The sequence below is a fragment of the Saccostrea cucullata genome, unplaced genomic scaffold (assembly GCF_032062105.1).
Source record: "Saccostrea cucullata isolate Sc308-1 unplaced genomic scaffold, CSIRO_AGI_Scuc_v1 ctg182, whole genome shotgun sequence".
Taxonomy (NCBI): Eukaryota; Metazoa; Mollusca; class Bivalvia; order Ostreida; family Ostreidae; genus Saccostrea; species Saccostrea cuccullata.
In genome coordinates, this window is record NW_026925642.1 from 52,010 (window position 1) to 75,025 (window position 23,016).

The 23,016-nt window shown below is 35.0% G+C and overlaps 1 protein-coding gene across 3 annotated transcripts in view; it reads right to left on the reverse strand.

The window, feature by feature from the left end:
• LOC134269445 (protein spire homolog 1-like) overlaps window positions 1-23,016 on the reverse strand; it is a 37,000-nt gene that overhangs the window by 12,783 nt on the left and 1,201 nt on the right. For all 3 annotated transcript variants that reach the window (XM_062751640.1, XM_062751639.1, XM_062751638.1), the window contains exons 2-4: window positions 15,913-15,968; window positions 10,449-10,658; window positions 1,161-1,352 (exon numbers count right to left, since the gene is read on the reverse strand). In XM_062751640.1, coding sequence (XP_062607624.1) covers window positions 1,161-1,352; window positions 10,449-10,658; window positions 15,913-15,968 — 458 coding nt within the window. The remainder of the gene's footprint in view (window positions 1-1,160; window positions 1,353-10,448; window positions 10,659-15,912; window positions 15,969-23,016) is intronic.

The following is a 23,016-nucleotide window of genomic DNA, read 5'->3' on the forward strand; positions in this document are numbered from 1 at the left end:
TCATGATATAATTTTCTGTGATTTTTTTTTGCCTGTTTAATAGCCCTGATATTTACTGTATATTTGTAGGTAATGGATTTCTCAGTTTGGTGGTCGGAGATCAATATCCTTATTAGCCTGACTTTCCAGCCCTAGCCCTGGTTTATCATTCTGTATAATTACAGCTTCATGAACCGAACACTCAGACCAAAACCCAAACCACTGACAAAGCAGAAATCCACCTGATCAATAGAAACTCTAAAATGTTTCACTCAGTTGGCATCTTCACAAACCTCACCAAAGATAGGCATTAAAAATTCTGTGGGCTTCCAAAGTTGCTATATCTTCATCATATGATGCTTTAGTAATGAGTGTCATTTATTATTAACCTGATCTCATGTTATTTAAGACCATTCTTATTTATCTGTCCAAAATCATATAAATAATAGAAATTCCAAAAGTCCATTTTGTCAGCACTGCAGGTATCTTTAGTTACATTAGGAATTTTTGGGACACAATTCATTACCAGAAAGAAATGCAATTTCTCAATTTATAATAATAGGAGATAACGCTGTGATACACATCTTTCTTATCACCGAGAACTATAGACAATGCTGAACCCCTCTCCCCCCCCCCCAACAACTAGCCTGAAGCAGATGCTGGACCTACCTCTCTCTAATCCCCCCTCCCCCCAGAACTAGACAATGCCATATCTTCATATCTCTCTGAACAATAGACAACACTTGACCTAACCGAGTCAGACCTCTGTAGCTCCTCAAACTTGCCCTATCCCCCTGAACTTAAAGACAACACTGGACCTACCAATGAAACCTTTGTAGCTCCTCCAGCCTTGCCTACCCCTCCCCTCCCCCCCATCCCCCTGAACTGTTGACAATGCTGGACCTACACTGTACCCAGTCAGACCTCTGTAGCTCATTAAGCAATGCTTGACGATCCCCTCTAAACTAAAGAGTCAGAACCTCTGTAGCTCCTCAAGCTCTGCTCTACCTCTATGACCTATAGTAAATGCTGGACCTACATCTTTCAATCCTGAACTATAGACAATGCTGTACTACCCCCCTGAACTACAGACAATGCTAGACCTACCCAGTCAGACCTCTGTAGCTCCTCGAGCCTCGCCTGATCCCCCCCCTGAACTACAGACTAATTGCTGGACCTACCCAGTCAGACCTCTGTAGCTCCTCGAGCCTGGCCTGGTCCTCGTCCTGTACCACCTTCTCCAGCTGTTTCTTGCCTGAGGAGATTCTGTTGAGGAAGGTGAGTAGTTCCTCTGCCTCGGCCACCAGGGCCTTACACACTGCCTTGTAGTGCTGGCCCACATTGAGGTCACTGGAAATGTGCTGGGAACACAACTGAAAGTCACACAAATAAAGAATTACAGTATCAAATTACAATTGCATTGTTTGACTTTATGTTTAACGGTAATACTGTAAAAATATATAAATTATAAAAGATTAGCGATGGAGCTAATTCAAAATTTTCAAGAATATCATGTCCCGCCCTGATTTCATCCACAGTTGGATATGGGAAGGGGGATTGGGGTCACCTAAGAAGCTGTTAAAATTGCTATGAACAAAATTTATGGATAAAACATTAAATAATTAGATACTCAATACAAATTCAAAATGATTTGGCATACTTGACACTATCTGCATAGTGGTTGGTTTATGTCTAATTGATTATCTCATAGAAATATTCAGGCAAAATATCTTTGTGGAGTTCCTGTCTTACTTTCAAACCCTGAGGAACTGTTTATTTTATTGCATACCAAGATTAAACATTCTCTCTGCTTCAAGGGATCAATCCTTCTCTCTTTAAAGTATGTTTACCATTTCCAAATAAGCAATTCGCTCAATTTCATCATAATACAGCTAACATACTGCAGTGTTGCTTGTTGCATGAAAGATATTTTTTTTTCTTGTTTGACGTTTAGAAAAGTAGATGCATTAATTTGTCAAACAACCTGCAATACATTCTTATATTCTAATACCGGTAATATAAATGCTTGTATTGATTCTATTTTTCCCAATACATTCAGTCTATAGTATAATGATAAAATCACACATTATGATCATAATTTCGCCCTATCCCAGATAAAATAAATTGATGTGTAACAAATCAAATATTGGTGGCTCTTATTATTCTATGGAATCCTGAGGTCACGTTATTGTTAAGGTGGACACAGGAACAGAATGTCCAATGGCATCCGGTCAGATAAGTACAAACAAACAAACTGCTTAGACAGCGGAGATTGGTGACAAATCCCCCCACAGCTGGATTAGTGAAGAACAACAGGATTAAACAAGATATGGTGGGGGGCCACCCTCCTCTGATAAACTCCTTCTGACAGGACAGGGTATCAATACCTCATACGGCAAACTTGTTTTACATGCGTTAGTCAAAAACCTGTTTATTCCTTGTCAGGGTTTTTCTTGATAATGGAGATTACAGGTGCATTTTATCAATTAAGTATTTTTGTGTCTGTCATATTCCTATCAAAAAGATTTAGGCCATAAATTTCAATTTGAAGTGCCAATCAAATAAGTGGTATACATGTACAATGAACATCAATGTTAAATGATAGCCAGATATCAAAATTACTCCAGCCCAACAGCCATTATCATTAAGTAACACTGGTGCTAAGTCCATTTTGCTTCCAAAAAAGTTACTGTTACATGGGTCATATTTGCTTAAAATTAAATAAATGTTCTAAAAGTCCTGGGTCCATGGCAGTTCTAACTTTTCAGGTCAAGGTCATTCATACATATTTGAGACTGAATCTGTATAATGTGGTGAAACCTGCCATATCAAATCAATACAACAGAACAGGCATCACTGAAATTCTTTTCTTTGAGTGCACAAAGATGACAACTAATGCAGGTGGACATTGTATCCAACTCATATATATACATCTGCTTACAGATGCAGTTTCACCAAAGAAATTCAAGGCTAATGGTTTTACCACACATATTTTTACATTTTCTTGGTTTCATTTTCACATTTGTTAACAAACTGTATAACAAATATCTTATGACTAACACGTTTTAATAATTGTATAATCATGATAATGTTGTAAAAATGTAAATCACATTCCATTTCAAATATTTCTATGACTAACTGCTACTCATTCATAAGTGTTTATATTTGAACAGTTGGAAATTTAATTTCAGACTTGTGTTTGTTGTTTTTTAATATGTTGTCCTAAAGAAAATCTTTGCGTGACTTTGTACCATTAAAAGCAATACACATATCTTGGTCTGGATATTAGAAACACTCAGTAACAATCAAAAGGGTGAAACTAACCTTGAAAAATTGTTTTCAGATTACAATTTTTTTAAAAAACCCTTTGATCACTAGTTGCAATTAAAATTTAAAAGGCACAGCATTTCTCATATGTCATGTGTAATTTGTAGTTTATACACGATCACATTTAGTCTGAATCTAGCAAAACTACCTTTAATATACCTCATATATTTTAATGTACACTTTTTTAACAAAATTTAATAATTCAATGGATATGTATTTTTAAATAACTTTGTACAATAAATATCAAGCATAATTTTACAATTAGCACTCAGGTCAGCATGTACTGCTTCTATGAATTATTTTATTTTTACATGTATTATATAAATATGTCGGAGTCACATAGGACAAAGATGCAATGTGATGCTTCAGTTGTGAACCATTTTTTATGTGTACTGTGAAGTCAATGTCATTTTAAGGTTGTCTTACAAATAAGGATATAACCTAAGAAGCTGAGGTGCAATCTCTGTAGACAAATCTTCCTTTTACAGCTTAGCCATGTCTGAGTTTTTGGTTATTATGCAATGGTAATGTCACCAAGACCCAAACACCTCATTTTGAAGAATTGAAAAATAAGGCTAATCAAGGGTCATATTTCTTTGCAATTTCCCCTCCACTCCATACAATTTGAAATGATTCAGCTTATTCTAAGTGGAGCTATCTACCTGAGTTAAACATGTTGATTGATGAGGGACAATTATTGTCTCTAAATGTTGATGTTCTTTTATATAAATGGCAGCTAGAAGACTGTCTTGTCAAAGTGTGGAATCTCCTAAAGGAAACATAAACTTCCCAACCATCTGTTGCGGACTGGTTTAATTCATCCCTATTTATCACAATGATGGAAAACGCCTTTTTAATTTCATCTCTCTATAGGTACATATACAGAGAACAAATTAAAACTTTTGTATAGAAATATTTGTGGAATTTGAGTGGGCCTTTACCCCTAATCATTTGTCTCATCTCTCCGTTCGTTTCCGTACCATCAACATCAATTACAATAACCTTTCACGTTTGTCTACATTGAAATTAACTTACTATTTTGTAGATGATTGATTAAACCTGATATATATCTAACTATTGACAAGGCTTAAAATCTGTGAAATATCATCATGGAAAAACTTAGGTACATAAATATTTCATGTCAGAATTTGAACCCCTCCTAATCACTGAAGGGGTAACCTGAATGTAATAATCAATCGATTCCTAGCTATACCTGACCAGATTTCATTAGTGTTGCCAAATTCTGATAAAATACGGTCTTCACCATGCCTGGAATTTTAATTCAGTTTATCTACTGTTAATGGAAAAACTCAACACCCTTGTGCTTCAAAATATACACTCTGTCATTAAAATGCTTGTTAAGGTTATATTGTTATTTTTTCCCTCTTTGGTTGACACTATATAGAAGTATATAAATTTAGAAGTCCAAGCATTTCTTATTTCTTACAGTCAAGTCCACATATTTACACTATAAATGTACCTGAATAAAACACCTGTCACTTTCAATTTTGTTTGTTCAATCATACATTCATCTCAAATCAATTTCTACACAACATTCACTTTTATATTGAGAAGAATGTTAAAAGAAATTCAGACCAAATATCTCTCAATACTATCATAAAGCTTATGTTCTTCAAAGTTTTGATTTAAAACACTTAAACTATAACAAGAGGCCCATGGGCCTTATAGGTCACCTGAGCATTATGCAACAACTTTCCAGCGATTTAATTTGATTAATGTTTTAAGCAAGATGCTATGGCATTCACAATCTTGAAAGAGGCACAATTTGATCATCATAACAATACACTTAGCAGTTGCTTAGTTTGTTTACTTAATACACATAGGCAGGGTGGGGGAACAAAAAATGCATTTCAAGTAATCAGTAATATTCAGCATGATCAGTAATGCCCCAATCACACATGAACCCCTGACCCTTAGGCCTAGATCCACTCATTGCACAATTTTTGAAAAGGCACCCTTGCTTTTCAAAAATATTTGATTAATACCAAGGAGCAGATCTCAAACAATTCATCCAGTTTCAGTATATAAGTACATTCCCCCTATGGTACCCCTGACCCTGGGGCCTTGAAATTCACAATTCTAGAAGATTAGGGTCCTTGCTCATCATAACTACATAGGTAGTTCATCTGCTTAATACCCAAGAGCAGAGAAGAAAATTTTCAAAGATTTAATGTATTTTCACTATATAATCAATAGAGCCCCGCCCTATCACTAGAACCCCTGACCCTAGGGCCATAAAATCAAAATTTTGGAAGAGGTATTCTTGCTCATCATAACTATGTACTTAGTTCATTTAATTCCTAGGAGCAGAAAAGAAATTTTTTCGAATAATTCATGTATTTCCATTTTATAATCAATAGAGCCCCACCCTAAAACTAGAACCCCTGACCCCGGGGCCATAAATTTCACAATTTTGGTAAAGGCACTCTTGCACATCATAACTATGCACTTAGTTTTCAAAGAATTCATGAATTTTCACTATATGATCTATAGAGCCCCGCCCTAACACTAGAACCCCTGACCCTGGGGCCATGAATTTCACATTTTGGTAGAGGCACTCTTGCTCATCATAACTATGCACTTAGTTAGTTTATTTTATACCCAGGAGCAGAGAAGAAGATTTTCAAAGAATTCATGAATTTTCACTATATAATCTATAGAGCCCCGCCCTAACACTAGAACCCCTGACCCCGGGGCCATAAATTTCACAATTTTGGTAGAGGCACTCTTGCACATCATAACTATGCAAGTTAGTTTATTTAATACCCAGGAGCAGAGAAGAAGATTTTCAAAGAAATAATGCATTTTCACTATATAATCTATAGAGCCCCGCCCTAACACTAGAACCGCTGACTCTGGGGCCATAAATTTCAGAAGCACTCTTGCTCATCATAACTATACACTTAGTTAGTTTATTTAATACCCAGGAGCAGAGAAGAAGATTTTCAAAGAAATAATGCATTTTCACTATATACTTATTTACTCCCCCCCCCCCTAGCACTAGAACCCCTGACCCCGGGGCCATAAATTTCACAATTTTGGTAGAAGCACTCTTGCTCATCATAACTATGCACTTAGTTAGTTTATTTAATACTCAGGAGCAGAGAAGAAGATTTTCAAAGAAATAATGCATTTTCACTATAAACTTATTTAGCCCCCCCCCCTAGCACTAGAACCCCTGACCCCGGGGTCATAAATTTCACAATTTTGGTAAAAGCACTCTTGCTCATCATAACTATGCATTTAATTAGTTTATTTAATACCCAGGAGCAGAGAAGAAGATTTTCAAAGAAATAATGCATTTTCACTATATAATCTATAGAGCCCCGCCCTAACACTAGAACATCTGACCCTGGGGCCATAAAATTCACAATTTTGGTAGAGGTACTCTTGCTCATCATAACTATGCACTTAGTTAGTTTATTTAATACCCAGGAGCAGAGAAGAAGATTTTCAAAGAAATAATGCATTTTCACTATATACTTATTTAGCCCCACCCTCGCACTAGAACCCCTGACCCTGGGGCCATAAATTTCACAATTTTGGTAGAAGACTCAATGCTGATTACAATCATGCAAACAGTTTATCTGCTTGATGTCCGGGAGTAAAGAAAAAGATTTTTAAAGATTGCATTAATTTTAGTAGTTTTTGCCCCACCCCCCACGCCCCAGGGGGGCAGGGACCATGAAATTCACAAATTTTGTTCCCCTTCACCCATAGATGCTTTGTGCCAAATTTGGTTAAAATTGGTTCAGTGGTTGCAGAGAAGAAGCTGAAAATGTTCAAATGTTAACGGACGACGCACGACGCACACCGCACGACGCACGACGACGGACGAAAACAGATAGCAATAGGTCACCTGAGTTTACTCAGGTGACCTAAAAATAGAGTGATTTTGCAATTGGGAATGGGGCCCATATTCGGCCCTACACGGGGCAGTGGAAAATCCCTGATACGGTATTCACAATTTTGAAAGAGGCACCATTGATCATCATAACAATACACTTAGCAGTTGCTTAGCTTGGTTTATTGATTTAAATATGCCCAATAATAAGTTCATAGGATCTTCAATTTTCTTCATGAACGTTTCATGAACATTTCATGAATAAAATTCATGAAAAATTCAAGGAAATTCATGAATTATTCATAATCACCTCTCAAGGGTACTGATACCCATGTACCCACGCAAGGTAGGGGAAAAAATGCATTCCAACTAATAAGTAATATTCAGCAATAATCAGTAATGCCCCTAACACTGTGAAATAAACCCCTGACCCTAGGTCCACACATTGCACAAATTTTAAAAAGGCACCGTTAAAATTGTCTATCAAAAAATAAATAAATGTTTTATAAATACAAAGGAGCAGATTTCAAACAATTAATTCATTTTCTGTATATAAGTCCCCCCCCCCCACCCCCACCCCTGACCCTGGGGCCTTGAAATTCAAAATTTTGCAAGATTAGGGCCCTTGCTCATCATAACTATTTAGGTAGTTCATCTGCTTCATACCCAGAGACAGAGAAGAAAATATTTCAAAAATATAATGTATATTCACTATATAATCAATAGAGCCCCCCCCCCCCCCCCCGAACCCCTGACCCTGGGACCATAAAATTCACAATTTTGGTAGAGGCACTCTTGCTCATCATAATTATGTACTTAGTTAGTTTATTTAATACCTAGGAGCAGAGAAGAAGATTTTAAAAAATTCATGTATTTTTACTATATAATCAATAGAGCCCCACCCTAACACCAGAACCCCTGACCCTGGGACCATAAAATTCACAATTTTGGTAGAGGCACTCTTGCTCATCTTAACTATGCACTTTGTTAGTTTATTTAATATCTAGGAGCAGAGAAGAAGATTTTCAAAGAATTCATGTATTTTTACTATATAATCTATTGAGCCCCCCCCCCCCCCCCCAACACCAGAAGCCTTGACCCAGGGACCATAAAATTATTCACAATTTTGGTAGAGGCACTCTTGCTCATCATAACTATGCACTTAGTTAGTTTATTTAATACCTAGGAGCATAGAAGAAGATTTTCAAAGAATTTGTGTATTTTCACTATATAATCAATAGAGCCCCCCCCCCCCTAACACCAGAACTCTTGGCCCTTGGGCCATAAAATTCACAATTTTGGTAGAGGCACTCATGCTCATCATAACTATGCACTTAGTTAATTTATTTATAAATATCTAGGAGCAGAGAAGAAGATTTTCAAAGAATTCATGAATTTTTACTATATAATCTATAGAGCCCCCCCCCCCCACCAGAACCCTTGACCCTGGGGCCATAAAATTCACAATTTTGATAGAGGCACTCATGCTCATCATAACTATGCACTTAGTTAATTTATCTAATATCTAGGAGCAGAGAAGAAGATTTTCTAAGAATTCATGTATTTTTACTATATAATCTATAAAGCCCCCCCCCCCCCCCCACCACCAGAACCCCTGACCCTGGGACCATAAAATTCACAATTTTGTTAGAGGCAATTTTGCTCATCATAACTATGCACTTAGTTAGTTTATTTGATACCCAGGGGCAGAGAAGAAGATTTTCAAAGAAATCATGTATTTTCACTATATAATCAATAGAGCCCCGCCCTAACACCAGAACCCCTGACCCTAGGGCCATAAAATTCACAATTTTGGTAGAAGCACTCTTGCTCATCATAACTAACTACTTAGTTGGTTTATTTAATACCCAGGAGCAGAGAAGAAGATTTTCAAAGAAATAATGCATTATCACTACCTACATATTTAGCCCTGCCCTAGCACTAGAACCCCTGACCCCAGGGCCATGAATTTCACAATTTTGGTAGAGGACTCAATGCTGATTACAATCATGCAAACAGTTTGACTGCTTGATGTCCAGGAGTAAAGAAGAAGATTTTTAAAGATTGCACTAATTTTAGTGGTTTTGGCCCCACCCCTCAGGCCCCAGGGGGGCAGGGATCATGAAATTCACAATTTTTGTTCCCCTTTACCCATTGATGCTTTGTGCCAAATTTGGTTGAAATTGGTTCAGTGGTTGCAGAGAAGAAGCTGAAAATGTTCAAAAGTTTACGATTTACGTACGACGTACGACGTACACGAACGACGACGAAAACAGATAGCAATAGGTCACCTGAGTTTACTCAGGTGACCTAAAAACCCAGACCAAAAAATCAATAGGTAAGCTTTCTTATCAACACTTGGGGAGGGGTGGGGGATCACCTTCTTATCTTAATTTGGACTCATCTCAGCTTCCTTTTCATGTATTTACAAACTTTGCACCCATCCATAAAAACCAAGGAATAAGAAGTTGTGATTTTATTAAAGGACTGTTTGAGATCTTGTTTGTTCAGGTGTGGGTTAGGTTTGACAACTGTCTCCTATAAAAACTTACAGGTCTTTTAGACTTGACATCAAAAAGGAAGTTTTTATTTGAACTGGTTTAACAGTTGTCTCTACTCATTCCAGGAGATTTGTCTTTTATATCTGTCCTAATTATCTGGATATTTTGTTAGGTTTTTATCATCTGACTGATCTGTATTGAATTGGAAAAAAAATACTGAAATCTCTTTCATTTACGAGGTACATTTAGATTTTCACCACTTGCTGAGGTTATGGATGAATCTGACTTGTATTTTAAACAAAAGGCTTCTGTCAAAATCAACACCAGTCTATATCAGGATTAGCTGATTAACTTAAACTGGATTAAAAATGTACTTGATTCACATTGTATGCCCAGTTCTAATACCCTGGGTGAAACTGATTTTGTTTTACACATGCATGTGTTTGACATTGTATGATTCTGGTTCAGTCAACTAACACTACATATGAGAATTACTGTGAGTCATCCTACCAAGGATAAGTGAGTTAATCCAGATTTACTCTGTAGTGTGGACCAACAATATAAAAATTGTCTTCCTGACCTGCCTGACTAAAAGAAGGCTCATCATGGGAGAATGACCTTCCATAATACACTCATAGACAACAGTACATCTATATGGCTAACAGGAAATTTTGTAATGAGATAAAAGTGTATTTTTTTTTTATTACAGGAAAATATTGGGAACCTTAAGTGCAAGCCATGGTTATGCAAAAATATACTCCTATGGAGCTACGTACCACAATAATGTCTGCGAACGTGTACCCCTCCTTGGCATCTTTCTCGATGCCCTCGTCGCAGGCGTTCTGTAATTCCTCATCATCCTCCTCGTCTGGATTTATCATCACCTCCAGGAGATGTTCCAGGCTGTGACTGAGGTGTCGCTCCTCAGATTCCTGGAGTCCGTAGTCCAGAGCATGGTAGATAACCACTCCAAGGGCCTGGATAGCCTGTAAAAGAGAGCAGAGCATGAACCCATAGCCTGTAAAACAAAGCAAAGCATGAACCAATATCACAGGACAGAGCATGGTAGATAACCACTCCCAGAGCCTGGACAGCCTGTAAAAGAGAGCACAGCATGAACCCATAGCCTGTAAAACAAAGCAGGGCATAAACCAATATCACAGGGCAGAGCATGGTAGATAACCACTCCCAGAGCCTGGATAGCCTGTAAAAGAGAGCAGAGCATGAACCCATAGCCTGTAAAACAAAGCAAAGCATAAACCATAGCCTGTAAAACAAAGCAGAGTTTAAACATATTAAGGCTTGTAAAATTTAGCATCACATAAACTAAACTTATGAAACAAAGCATAACAAGAACCTATCAAGTCCTGTAAACACACACAGCATAGATTGAACCAAAAGAGACCAGCCTGTAAAGCACAGAACAGCAGGAACCACTCAAGGCCTGTAAAACATAGCATAGAATAGAACATAGCATAGAATTAACCAATCAAGACCTGTAAAACACAGCATTATAAAGAATCAACCAATCGAGGCCTGTAAAACACAGCATAGATTGAACCAATCAAGGCCTGTAAAACACAGCATAGAATGAAATAATCAGTGAAATAATTAACCAAGCAAGGTCTGTAAAACATAGCATAGAATCAACCAATCAAAGCTTGTAAAACATAGTATAGAATTAACCAATCAAGGCCTGTAAAACACAGCATAGCATGAACCAATCAAAGCCTGTAAAACACAGCATAGAATTAACCAATCAAAACCTAGAAAACAAGCAGCTAGGAACTGATCAAGACTTTCTAAACACAGCAACCCTTAACAGCCATTTTGTTTCCAAAACAATGCTGAAATACTGACCAAAGTTGTTTTTATTTGCAATAAAATTATAAAAACTTTCCCTGAAACCTGTTAAGTTGCTAATTCATTACACACACTTTATAATATTTACCTTGCAATTACTATAAAGTTCTAATCATACAAGAAATATCAAGCGGCACATCTATGACCTTAGATCTCTCTCTAAACTAGATTGTAAGCTATACTAAATTATAGTTTAGTCCAGTCACTTATAACTGAACATTCTTATGTTTGTGTGTGTGGATAAGAAAAACCTGTCGTAATAGGAATGCCAATTCAAAAAAGAATTAATTTTGATCTTTTACCAATATTATTTACCCTCTTCACTTGTTTCAAAATATTCATCAAATATGCAAAGACAAAATTACATTTAATATTCTGGAAATTTACATTTCATTTTATAAAAACCATTCCATTAAAATGACGTACTACCTAAAGTTTTCCCTAGTTTGCCACCATAAGGTAAAACTCTGAAATGATCAAAAATACACAGTTTAAAGACTACAACAAGGAAAACAGGAATGTGTGAGAGGTCAAGATGTTTGTATTACGTAATTCTGTCACTTGGCGATGTTAACGGTTTTAAATGGCTCTATTGCTGTGCCCCCTGGTTCCCTTTTCTAAGGAATTGTCACCAAACTAACAGAGAACCAACACTTACCTTATTGAAATTATGTAATGTGTTTTTAAGACATATAGCTTACAGATTTTATCACTTAGCATGATTTGGAAATCAAAACTAAACAATTTGAATAAAAACAACAAATCAAGGATTAGTTAAATAAATATGTTTCCTTAAAGAATGGTTGCATACATAAACATGATCAAACCAGTTGTGGCCATAGTAAATCTTTGGATTTAATAAGGTAATATTAGTTTTTTTATGTATACACACTGGTACAGAGATGTAGTACATCTCTCACTTGACAGCTAATATGCATACAGAGATAAAAACTGATGTAAGCACCAAGTTATATATTATAAAAAGAATATTCCTGTAGTATATACATGTAGCTAGAATCAGGCTAAGTCATCAGAGTTCTGTAGAGTATATAGCAGGAACTGGGATTTCATTAGGAGATTTAGGTAAAATGACATGTATACAAAGGTTTATTTAGATGACAGTTTACACATAAGTGTATATTAAGAAAAGAAAGGCTAATTTTCTCTGCAGCGTTAAATCCACTTAGTATTCTAAAGGTGGCCGCTATCTCCAAGTGTAGGGACAATAGAGGCTTAAATTCTGAATGACCAACAATTGAAGAAAATGCAATCCTATTAGCTTTTTAAAAAATATTCTTTTATTCAAACCCTAGGATGTTTCAAAATTGTGAAATGTCTAAAAAGAAATTATCTAGCACAAATGAAAAGCAAATAAACCTCCTGACTTTTTGTGTTCCCACAAAACATGTTGGTTTTCTAAATTGAGACGTACTGCCCCAAGCATCTCGATCCTAATATAAAGTCAATTTCCACAGCTAGTAAATAAATATAAATCTTTATACTTCATGCGGGTGTGATATGATCTACATATTTCTTTTATGAGTATTTCTCAGCCACATAAGAAAATTTTCTTGGCTAAGTGTCCCATGGTTATGACAATTTGTATACTGGTACGATATATAACTGCAAAAGAAATTACACTTAATTGGTGTCAAGGTTTTGATCATTATGAATACTACATTTTCCCTCACTTACAAACTTTTAAATCAAAGTAAATTTTTTATGAACTCAAGATATCAAATTTAAAGCAATTGGATATTTAACAATTAATTAAAAACAATAGGACATTATTTGTCAACAAATCACAATATACGGGAATATTTACATAATTAATATCATTCCGCAGGCTGGTAGTTAACTCTTAAATTTCTAGTTTTATCATATGTTAATAGAAAACCTTTTTACCATTTCTTGAATTCACTGATTTATTGACAAAGTAAATATAGTAAACATTTCCACCACAAGTTGTTTTTCCCATAAACAGAAGTTACCTCCCTTTATTTGTACTTTTTATGATTTTGAACCCTCACAGCATAACCTTTTTATCTATTCTGTATTACAATCAACTTTTGAATACCAGTAGTTAATATTTATGACTTATGGGGTGTTAGATACACAGGCAATATAACAGAGACAATGACCACTTTTAATATTTAGGTACCAGTGTCAAGATGTAGTGCTGCACAGCTGGGGAAAATAAACCATTAATGATTGGTCACTGACAAGAGGCTATGTGGGGTGACCACAGAATCAGGGACAAAGTAGACCAGTTATAACCTGACCACATCAGTGAGAGAAGTCATTAATACAGTAGTTATAACCAGCAGTAGGTGACTAACACAGTACCATAATGTCACATGATAGAAATCCTACAGTAGTTGAGGACAATTACTTAACAGAATTTCAGCTTGTTTGACAGGTTTAAAGTACACTGGGTTGTAAAATACTCATGTCTTTAAGTGATAAGAGGGTGTATGTATACTGTAAGACAATAAACTAGCATTTCTTGACAGTTCAACAAGCTATGAGATAGAACAATGTATTGGAGGCAGCTCCTATGAAATTCTCAGTGACTTGGCTTGTAAATGTATTTAGGAGAATTAATGGTGGGGTTGCAGTAGTTTTCTGTTGCCATAGTTTTCCTAACTGTTGGTGTTAGCATGCTGTAGTCTTTTGTCTAGGGACAGTTAATCGGTACTGAGATGTCAGTTTTTAAAAGCTAATCCTTGCAGTCAAATCGCTGAACCATATTTTGACATTTGCGGCCTTTTAAGACCACTAAATAAAACCTGTCTCTGTCATGTCTGTGTTAATTATACTGTGTATGACCCCTGGGTCAGTTCCACAAGATTTGTTTACAAGCAAGACTCCCTGTCTTCAGCCACAATAGGCATTCACAGTCAGGCTTCATGTAGATCAAACACGTACAATGACTACAGATTCTTACAATAACTACAGATTCATATTTAGGTCTGAGTTACACAAGATTCTGTTTTCATTAAGGGGTACCGTAAGAGTTAATTTGTCCAGAAACATGATCCAGAGGGAAGAAAAGGGTGATGAGAAAGATCGTAATCTCATTTATAGCAGAAAATAAGGTCAGGTCATCCATTGTCAACTTGTGTTCTTGTTCAAATGGGGGTTTTAATTACACTCCTTAAAGTCACATTTGATGTATAGTACTGAAATTCCCACAGTAAAGCAAACATCACATTTGTATGACATTAAGAAATGCAACAATTTAATCAAAGAAAATTTATATTAGAATATATATTTAAATATATTTGTCATGATCCTCTGAAAAGAGAAATTTGAGATATGTAATATTGAAAATTTGATCTCTTGCTTACATGAACTCCATGCCTTCAAGTCAAAGAGATGGAACTTGTCAACATATGAAACTATATATATAATATACATACTGTTAAACAGTAAAATTCAAAGAGATTGACACTATATATCTTATATCCGTATAAGGAATTAGTTAAATTTGAAACTATACATATATAAATCCAACATTGTTATGGGTTTTACTACATGATAATCCAACCTTGTTAACCTGAACTCAAGGACCAAAAAAAAAAAACTTTAGATAGCCAAGGATATGAGATATTGTTGTCAAAAATTACTTAAAGTATTATAAGCAGTTGGGACTTCCAAATCACTCTGAAATTATTATCCATGATATTTGAGATATAAGGGTTCGAGCTATCAAAGTTCAACTGTAATTCAGAGAACCACAAATTTGGAGCCATAGTGAGGGGGACGAATTAGGATTAGTAGCCATGATCCTGTCACCATGTGTACTTTATCAGGCCTGAACAATGTCAACAAATCATCTAGGAATCATCACCATTGAGGAGGAATTTATCTCAGGAAGCTCTGATAACTCGGCAATGGTGAGCATGGACAGAATAAAATGTCAATATGCTTCACTGTCCCACAGAACATATTAAAACAGGCCCAACTTTTATTTTATAAATTTAATATTGCCATGGAATTATTTGGGTATGATTCAATGTCAACATCTAGATTTTGACAGTAAATAGGATAAGCAAGGTAGATCTTCTGGTATTTGGATAAGATGGGAGGAGAATTAGTAGTTTAAATTAACACTTTTTATCATATGATACATCAACTGGAAAATAATGTAACAGTTACTTGATCATATACATCATTATGGATCTGAGAAAGCAAGATATGTATATTTTTTTTTTACTCGTTTAAAATCATCACCATTTGTCCATTTGTATGCCAGTAATATATAACAAGGGTTGCTTAATATTTAAATAGGTGGTGCACTGTTTTAAATACATATGGCTACTAACTCATTATACTTCAGCAAGGGTACTAGCCCATTGTTTATAATGTACTTACATCACTCTCTGTAACAACTTTAATGTCTTTCCCCGTCACCGAGTTTCTTCTGCGGACTGAAAATTAAAAAAAGAAGATTCTGTAAGTCATTTGTAGGTTGATTTATTGGTCAGGAAGTTTATGAGCAATTAATAAAGCAAATGTTTTAATTTAAATACATTAATACTTATAACAAATATAAATTAACATGTGACTTTTAAAGCATTACACAACTCCACTTAAATTTTAAATACAATCAACATGTTCAAATATTTTTTAAAAGCATTTTTGTATTCAAAATGCACAACTTCAAGTCAAGTTGCATTAATTGGATAATTTGAAAAAGAAAGTTATTAATAATTTTAAAAGTTTTGGACATGTTGCATATTTCATCTGCAAAGTTCTAAGGAAATAGTAGACTTGGTCAGAATATTAACTTTAGGGTTTTTAGACCTAATAATTCACAGAGGCCATTAAAATGACAACCAGATAAAATAATCCATTTTTCACTCAAATTATATTCTTTAGTGTCCATTTTCATTACACAATAGCTTTAAATCATATGCTAATGAGAAAGCTTTAAAAGATATATATTCCAAAGTCCTTGATTATAAAATATAGAGTCTTTACCTTATGATGAATTTAATACCACATACATAAAAAAATTTAGAGTTTAATTAGGAAATGAATAAATTTTTAGTTTGACTTATTTTTTCTCGAGATGAAGTCATTTAGATCTATCAACAGTAAAGCAGATCATAATATCAAACAATTCCTGACTCCTGACAAAATTGATTTTTGGTCAACTTATAATGACCTCACTCATCTGGTTTAGGAACTGTTTGTCCAAGACCAAAACCAGGTCAAAAACTTGTTTTATTTCAAAATAATCAAGATTTGTCACACTATACTCTGTATCATATTTATTGAATAATTAATATAAACTAAATAGAATGTTAATACTTTATAGGTTAACAATTCTATCAACAGACAAATCAATGATGTACGTCACTATCTCCACTGCATGCATGCCCCCTCCCTCCTGCCCTGTCCCATTTTTCAATTCAAAAATAGGGTAATTATAAACTTTCTTTTACATGTTTTAGGAGCAATCTCAGAAAAGACCACCTTAAACATTCAGAGAACATCAAATCTCCTGATATTTTAGTAAATTTGTAATTTGTAAAGGCTGCAAAAGTTCCTTCTTGCCTGGTACATATATCTTAGGTACAGGTGGGTAATGTCAAATGTTTTTTCAATGCAGTACCTTCATTCGTACACTTTCATTTCCTGAATTCTTTTAAGAAGTACTGATATCAGATATGACAAGTCAAATACTTGATATATAGTATAAGCTATTATGCAAAGGAATTCTTGTATTTTCCATTTAAATTTCCTGTGGTCCAAAGAGAATCCAAAAAGTCAATTGTCAAGATAGATGTGTTGAAATCAATTGGACTTATTCCAAAGAATTCCAATAAAACACATGTGGAGATAAATTTTAGACCAAGTTTTCAATACACATTGACTCTGTGTTTAATCCCCCAGTAAAGTATTAACCCAAACAATTCAGAATGGAATGTAAGAATGTTTAAACTAGAGCCTGAATGAAGGAGGGGACCGTTCTCTTTAAGTATTACATCAATATCAGTGTGTACTGAAAATTGATATCATATCAATATACATGTATTGAAAACTGGTATCTAAAATATTGATTCCAGTACAAAATCAGACTAAGTTTGCAGGTTTATGCCAATAACCTGATAATTCTGCATGTTCTTTGTATAAATGAATTTATAATTACCAAATAACTATAATGAGTATTCTAAATTCATGGTCACATCTGTATTTTGTTTTACATGAAACAGAACATAGGTTAACATGAATTCCATTTCATAAGCTCATGTAAATGTGGTACATGTATATTGAATAATGAAGTTTGTACACTTCTGATTTGGTGCCCCCTTCCAATTATTTTTTAGTACTGTAAAACTCTTCAACTTTATTTCTAATCAATACAATGCTCCACACATTCCAAATGGTGACAGCTATATTTGACCAATATTAACCTTATACACTTGTCTTATACAGCTCTGATCTTGACCTTCACCTTAGTAACATGCGAAGCTTACTTTTACAGGTTACAGACAGGGTCCTCCTTAAAACCAAAAGGTGTGAACTGACAGACAGAGATCTAAGGCCAAAATTAGTGAATTTGACAAATGTCTGATAGTATCTGATTGCCAACCTCATAACGAGCAAAATCATCCTAAGAGCAGACTTATCTAGTGCATCCTTTATGACATTTGGAATTTTTAGACAAAACAAAAGTAGGAACCCCCTGTAGATCAGAATTCATATTGTACACACTGACAGACAGTAAAGACATATTATGTCTGGATATAAAGACTACATTTATATATTTCCACTGTGCAATCAGCTTTTATGAAGCAGGATTTGAAGTTAACTGTTCCTTCTTAAGTTAAAGGACATGGATTAACAGCTAGAACTTCAGCTGAAGATCACACTTGGCTAATAGGATTACTGGTACTTCTCTTGTAATGGGCCTTGGTCCACCATCAGACTGTGATACTTGTCCACGCTATGATGTATGAGGGAGTGAGTCACGTCCCTCCTCTATCTGTAGTCACCTGGTCACTTAGACAGACTAGAGTCAGGAATTTTCTGCCCCACTTGGCGCTAGGAGCAAGGACCTTTGGAAATCATTTTAGCGATGTTTTGTCAAAATATTCTTAGTGTACAATTACACAAACTTTGTCCTAAAGGGCTTATGGTTTCTTAGATCTTTTCTCATTCAGAGAATGTGTGGATGAACATATAAACATAAACAGACATGCTTTGAAATACATGTAGTACCAAATTCCTTACCTTGTCTTTATTGTGATGAATGGTGAATGACAAATTATAAAAACACACAACTCTAGATCTATTACTTTGATTTTCTCTAGGCCAATTTATCTTATGACCAGTAAATGTTCTGTCATCACTATTCAAACTATCCAAAAAATTTAATATAATTAAAATTTAAAAAAGAGTTTTCTACATTCCAAATTCATTTCTAACATATGTAATTGATGTAGTATATTTTTTTTTTCATTTGACTGAAATTTCTGGTCCCCTTTTCCCAATGACTCAGAGGTTCGAGGGGTGGGGGCTTAAGGAGATTTCCAAGTCACCCAAAGGTGGGAGGGTGGGGTTGAGGGGTTATAGGAAGAAGCTAGTTTTTATTCAAAGTAATGATAGGCAATCAATATTTAGTAATAAAATAATGTAGTCTAGTAGCATTTTCCAGTCTGACATTTATTTGATTGTGTGGCGTAATCTGACAGTCAGCTGTCATCGGCACCAACTGCAAGCAAAGAAACACAATCATCAGAGATTAGGTCTCCCTTTCTATCTATCCCACAACCCTTCTACACAGTACACAGTCCCCCAATACTGCCTCCCTTAATCTACCCAGCAACACCTCTCAACAATCTCCCAATACACTGATGTTTAATTCTACTAGATACTAAAGTTACAGGCTTTTAACTTATCTTCACCAAATAAAGCCACAAGTTTTATGTAAATGTGAATCAATCAATTTTAATCAATGTCTTCAGGACTTGGAGCACCTGTTAGAATTGATTAATTGTTGCCCTGTTCTGCAACATGTAGAGACTGTCAAATATCAATGTCTGACATAAATGAGAGAAGCTCAGAAGCTGCAACAAAAATTTTGTTTTTCTCTCTCCTTTTCAATGCAGAGCATGCTTTATCTGTTACAGTTCAAAACCCTGCTAATTATCCTAGTGATGAGATCTGCAGAGAGAGTGATTTACAGCTCTCGATCAGACAGTTAGCTTTGTTGTAACCAGCCACTCTGATTATGTACAGGGTTCATGAACACCAGTCAAATTTGTCAAATCATCAAACATTTTGATCTGACAGGACAGTTGCTGAAAAGGCACTTACTTTTAACACAAGCTAGACCTTTGAGTGTCCTTGCACATAATGAATGTGATCTTTTTTGCTAAAGTCAAAAAATAATTTTTCAAAACTTTGCCATTTTCAATAAAGTTCTTGCGTCCACCCCTACTTCAAATACAAAGTTCTAAAACATTCCCCATACAATTGATTAAATGTTAGGCGACTCCCTCTCATAAATTCACTAGCACAGGTATTTACTCAATCAATTTATCATGTTACAGAAATAGGCATGTCATATAACAGTACTGTTATTGATCACTTTTGTTCCAAAAAATGTTGAAGTACATCTTTAGTTTTGGAAGACCTGTATGAAAACTTAAATTTCTCAAGGTCAGGTGATTTAGAAGTAAGTATATATATTTCTTGTAATTTCTAATAAATGCATGAATGAAGCTGTCAAAAGACATTGAATGTTAGAAAATATTCCAGGAAACATTGGTTTTTTGCAAGAATTCTCTTTAGACATACATGAAAGGGATAATGTTAAAAAGGTTCTGCACTACAGCTGGGAAGTGGCATAAAATCTATTATTAGCTTGAAGGTCAACAAGATGTCTCACACATTTGACAGGTAGACCCTGTCACAACAGCAGGTGGGGGGACTGAATGGTGAAACTATCCCCCTTAAAAACCGCAACCATGAGTTCACTACTGGCAAGACTTTTCACACACGTGAATCAGAATGGGTGACACACGTGGATGGGCAAGACTCGAGACAACAAGAAAAAGAGAGGGTGCTATATTCAATATATGACTTAATGATGGAGCAAACACTCTTTTTAGTAAAGCTGGGGACTAAATAACTTTTTTTTTTTTTTCGTTTTAATGATTTTTATATGTTTACTGAAATGTATATGCAGTTAAAGGTGATTTATAGCATAATAACAGCAAGATATTGCCTCATGTTAATAGTACCAGCTGTTTTATGGGATGTGTGTAATTATAAATCTAGAAGGCTGATAATAACATGCTGATACATCCAAACCAGAGCGAATATTACCATAAATTAACAAAATACTACATGAACTTTTATCAGCTAACTGCATTTTAGCTAATCATTTTTGTATTATTCACATGATATAGATAAGGCCAGATAAAATTAATCTGGAATTACAATCCCCGTTTTACCCTCTCAAAGTCTCCCGCCCGGCTTTTTTTATTTTGATTTTTGGGTGTTAATAAAGGCATTTTCATGTATTTTTATTTAGTTAAGAATTTGGGTGAAGTTAAAAAAAAGTTATCTAACCCACCGTCTGTATTAAAAGTCGCGTGTCGCTATTTATAGCAAAAGAGCCATGTGAAGAATGGAGAAAAATCGGCAATAAAAGCAGTTTAAATATGTAAGGAAGAGATTAATTTCAGTATAGAGTAGGCAGAGAAAAAATAATAGCATAAACACATCTAGATACCATCACTGGCATGAGCAAGTTTTTAAAGATTTTCTTAAAACTAAGTATAATAAAAATAGACACGGAAAATGACACCTGGTCAAGTTTTAACGATCTCCAATTGTGTGTGATTTTGGTTTAAAAAAAAAAAAACATCGTAGACAGAATTTAGAGAATGTTTAGTGCTAAGAAAATGTTAAATCTTAAAACTGTTCAGGCCTTGGTTTTTTCAGTAGGATATTTTATTAGAACATTTTATAGATTTTGTAAATATGACCTATTTTATTGTCGAACATGTCATGTCTCAAGAACGATCCAATTTTTGAGGAAGGTGGAAATCTATGATATTTTACAGAAAACAGAGGGATTTGTAGGTAAAACTAAAGGGTATTTAGGGAAAGGCCGATGAGAAGTCATGCATACAAAATTTATTGGTATCAGAACCCCACCTCATTTTGTTTTGTGTGTGCCGTATATGTGTACTTGATAATTTGTTAATTAACAATAAATATCTAATAATTTAAGCAAGAATTTTCTTTGAATATTTAAAAGAATATGAAAAAAATGTTCATACTTACAATTTAGCAATTATAAAAAATAAAAAATAAAATCCGCCCACCCGCCCCAATTATTTAGCTAATTAGGATGAGAATCTAAAGATTAATTTTACCTGGCCTAAGCATGAAAGATAATGTTGTGATATTGTTATTCTGTGGAAGGAGCCAAATATCATTAATAATCCACTGCATTCCCTCCAGCCCACACATAGCATGTCGGAGAATCCAGGATCGCTGCTATGGCGTAGTGGGATGTACCCGTTAGATTATCAATGCCTGACTCGTTCCGTAACAAAAGATCTACCTGCATTAATTATTCCTGTCTGCCAAAACACACAAATGCTTAAAGCCTGCTAGAAATGATTCATTCCCAAATTCTAAAGATGACATATTTAACAATACGGAGCATAGAACTTTAAATTCTTCACCATATAGGTAAATTTTTCTTAAGCTTTTTATGCCTTTCAACATGTATTTCTGTTCAATAAGGTACTGAAAGGAATATATACAATAAACAAATGGTAGAGCAACAAACGGAAGTGTGACCTTCACGTCAAATACTGCTTCAATAAACCCAGGCAACACTTTTTCTACTCCCCCAAAAAATGCATCAGAATCATTTCAAAATTTCCCTACACTTAGACTATCAGTGCAGCCAATACGCCATTTTCTCTACTGAATTGTATGTTTTAAATGTCCAACCTGAATTACACATGCATTTACCAGTTACGATATTGATCTTAAAAATTGCAAGTCTGTGCACATTCCTGGTCATTTAACGATTGCATTGATAGTCAGGTACCCTATCTGTGAAATTGTGTATAGGTAGCTGCTGGGATTTCCCAATGCACCCATTTATATCGGAAATCCTTTAAGAGCTATTTCTTATCAAACTTCAAACACATTTTTTACCGATATACAAAGGCGAGATAAACAAACACCAGGCATTGTGCAGATGTACCCTCTTTGTTCTGACGGATTAGAAAATGATAAGTAGCTTTGTTTGGGGCTATGTCTCTCCCTCGACCAATAATAGCACATAACCCTAATTACGACAGTCATCGGAATCAACTTAAAATTTACAAATGTTATGTTCTGCATTGTTCATAATGTGACTTAGTAGTAAGATTTTCAAAATCCTCTACAATTAAATGTTAATGAAAACATTCTTGAAATTTTATGAATACAGAC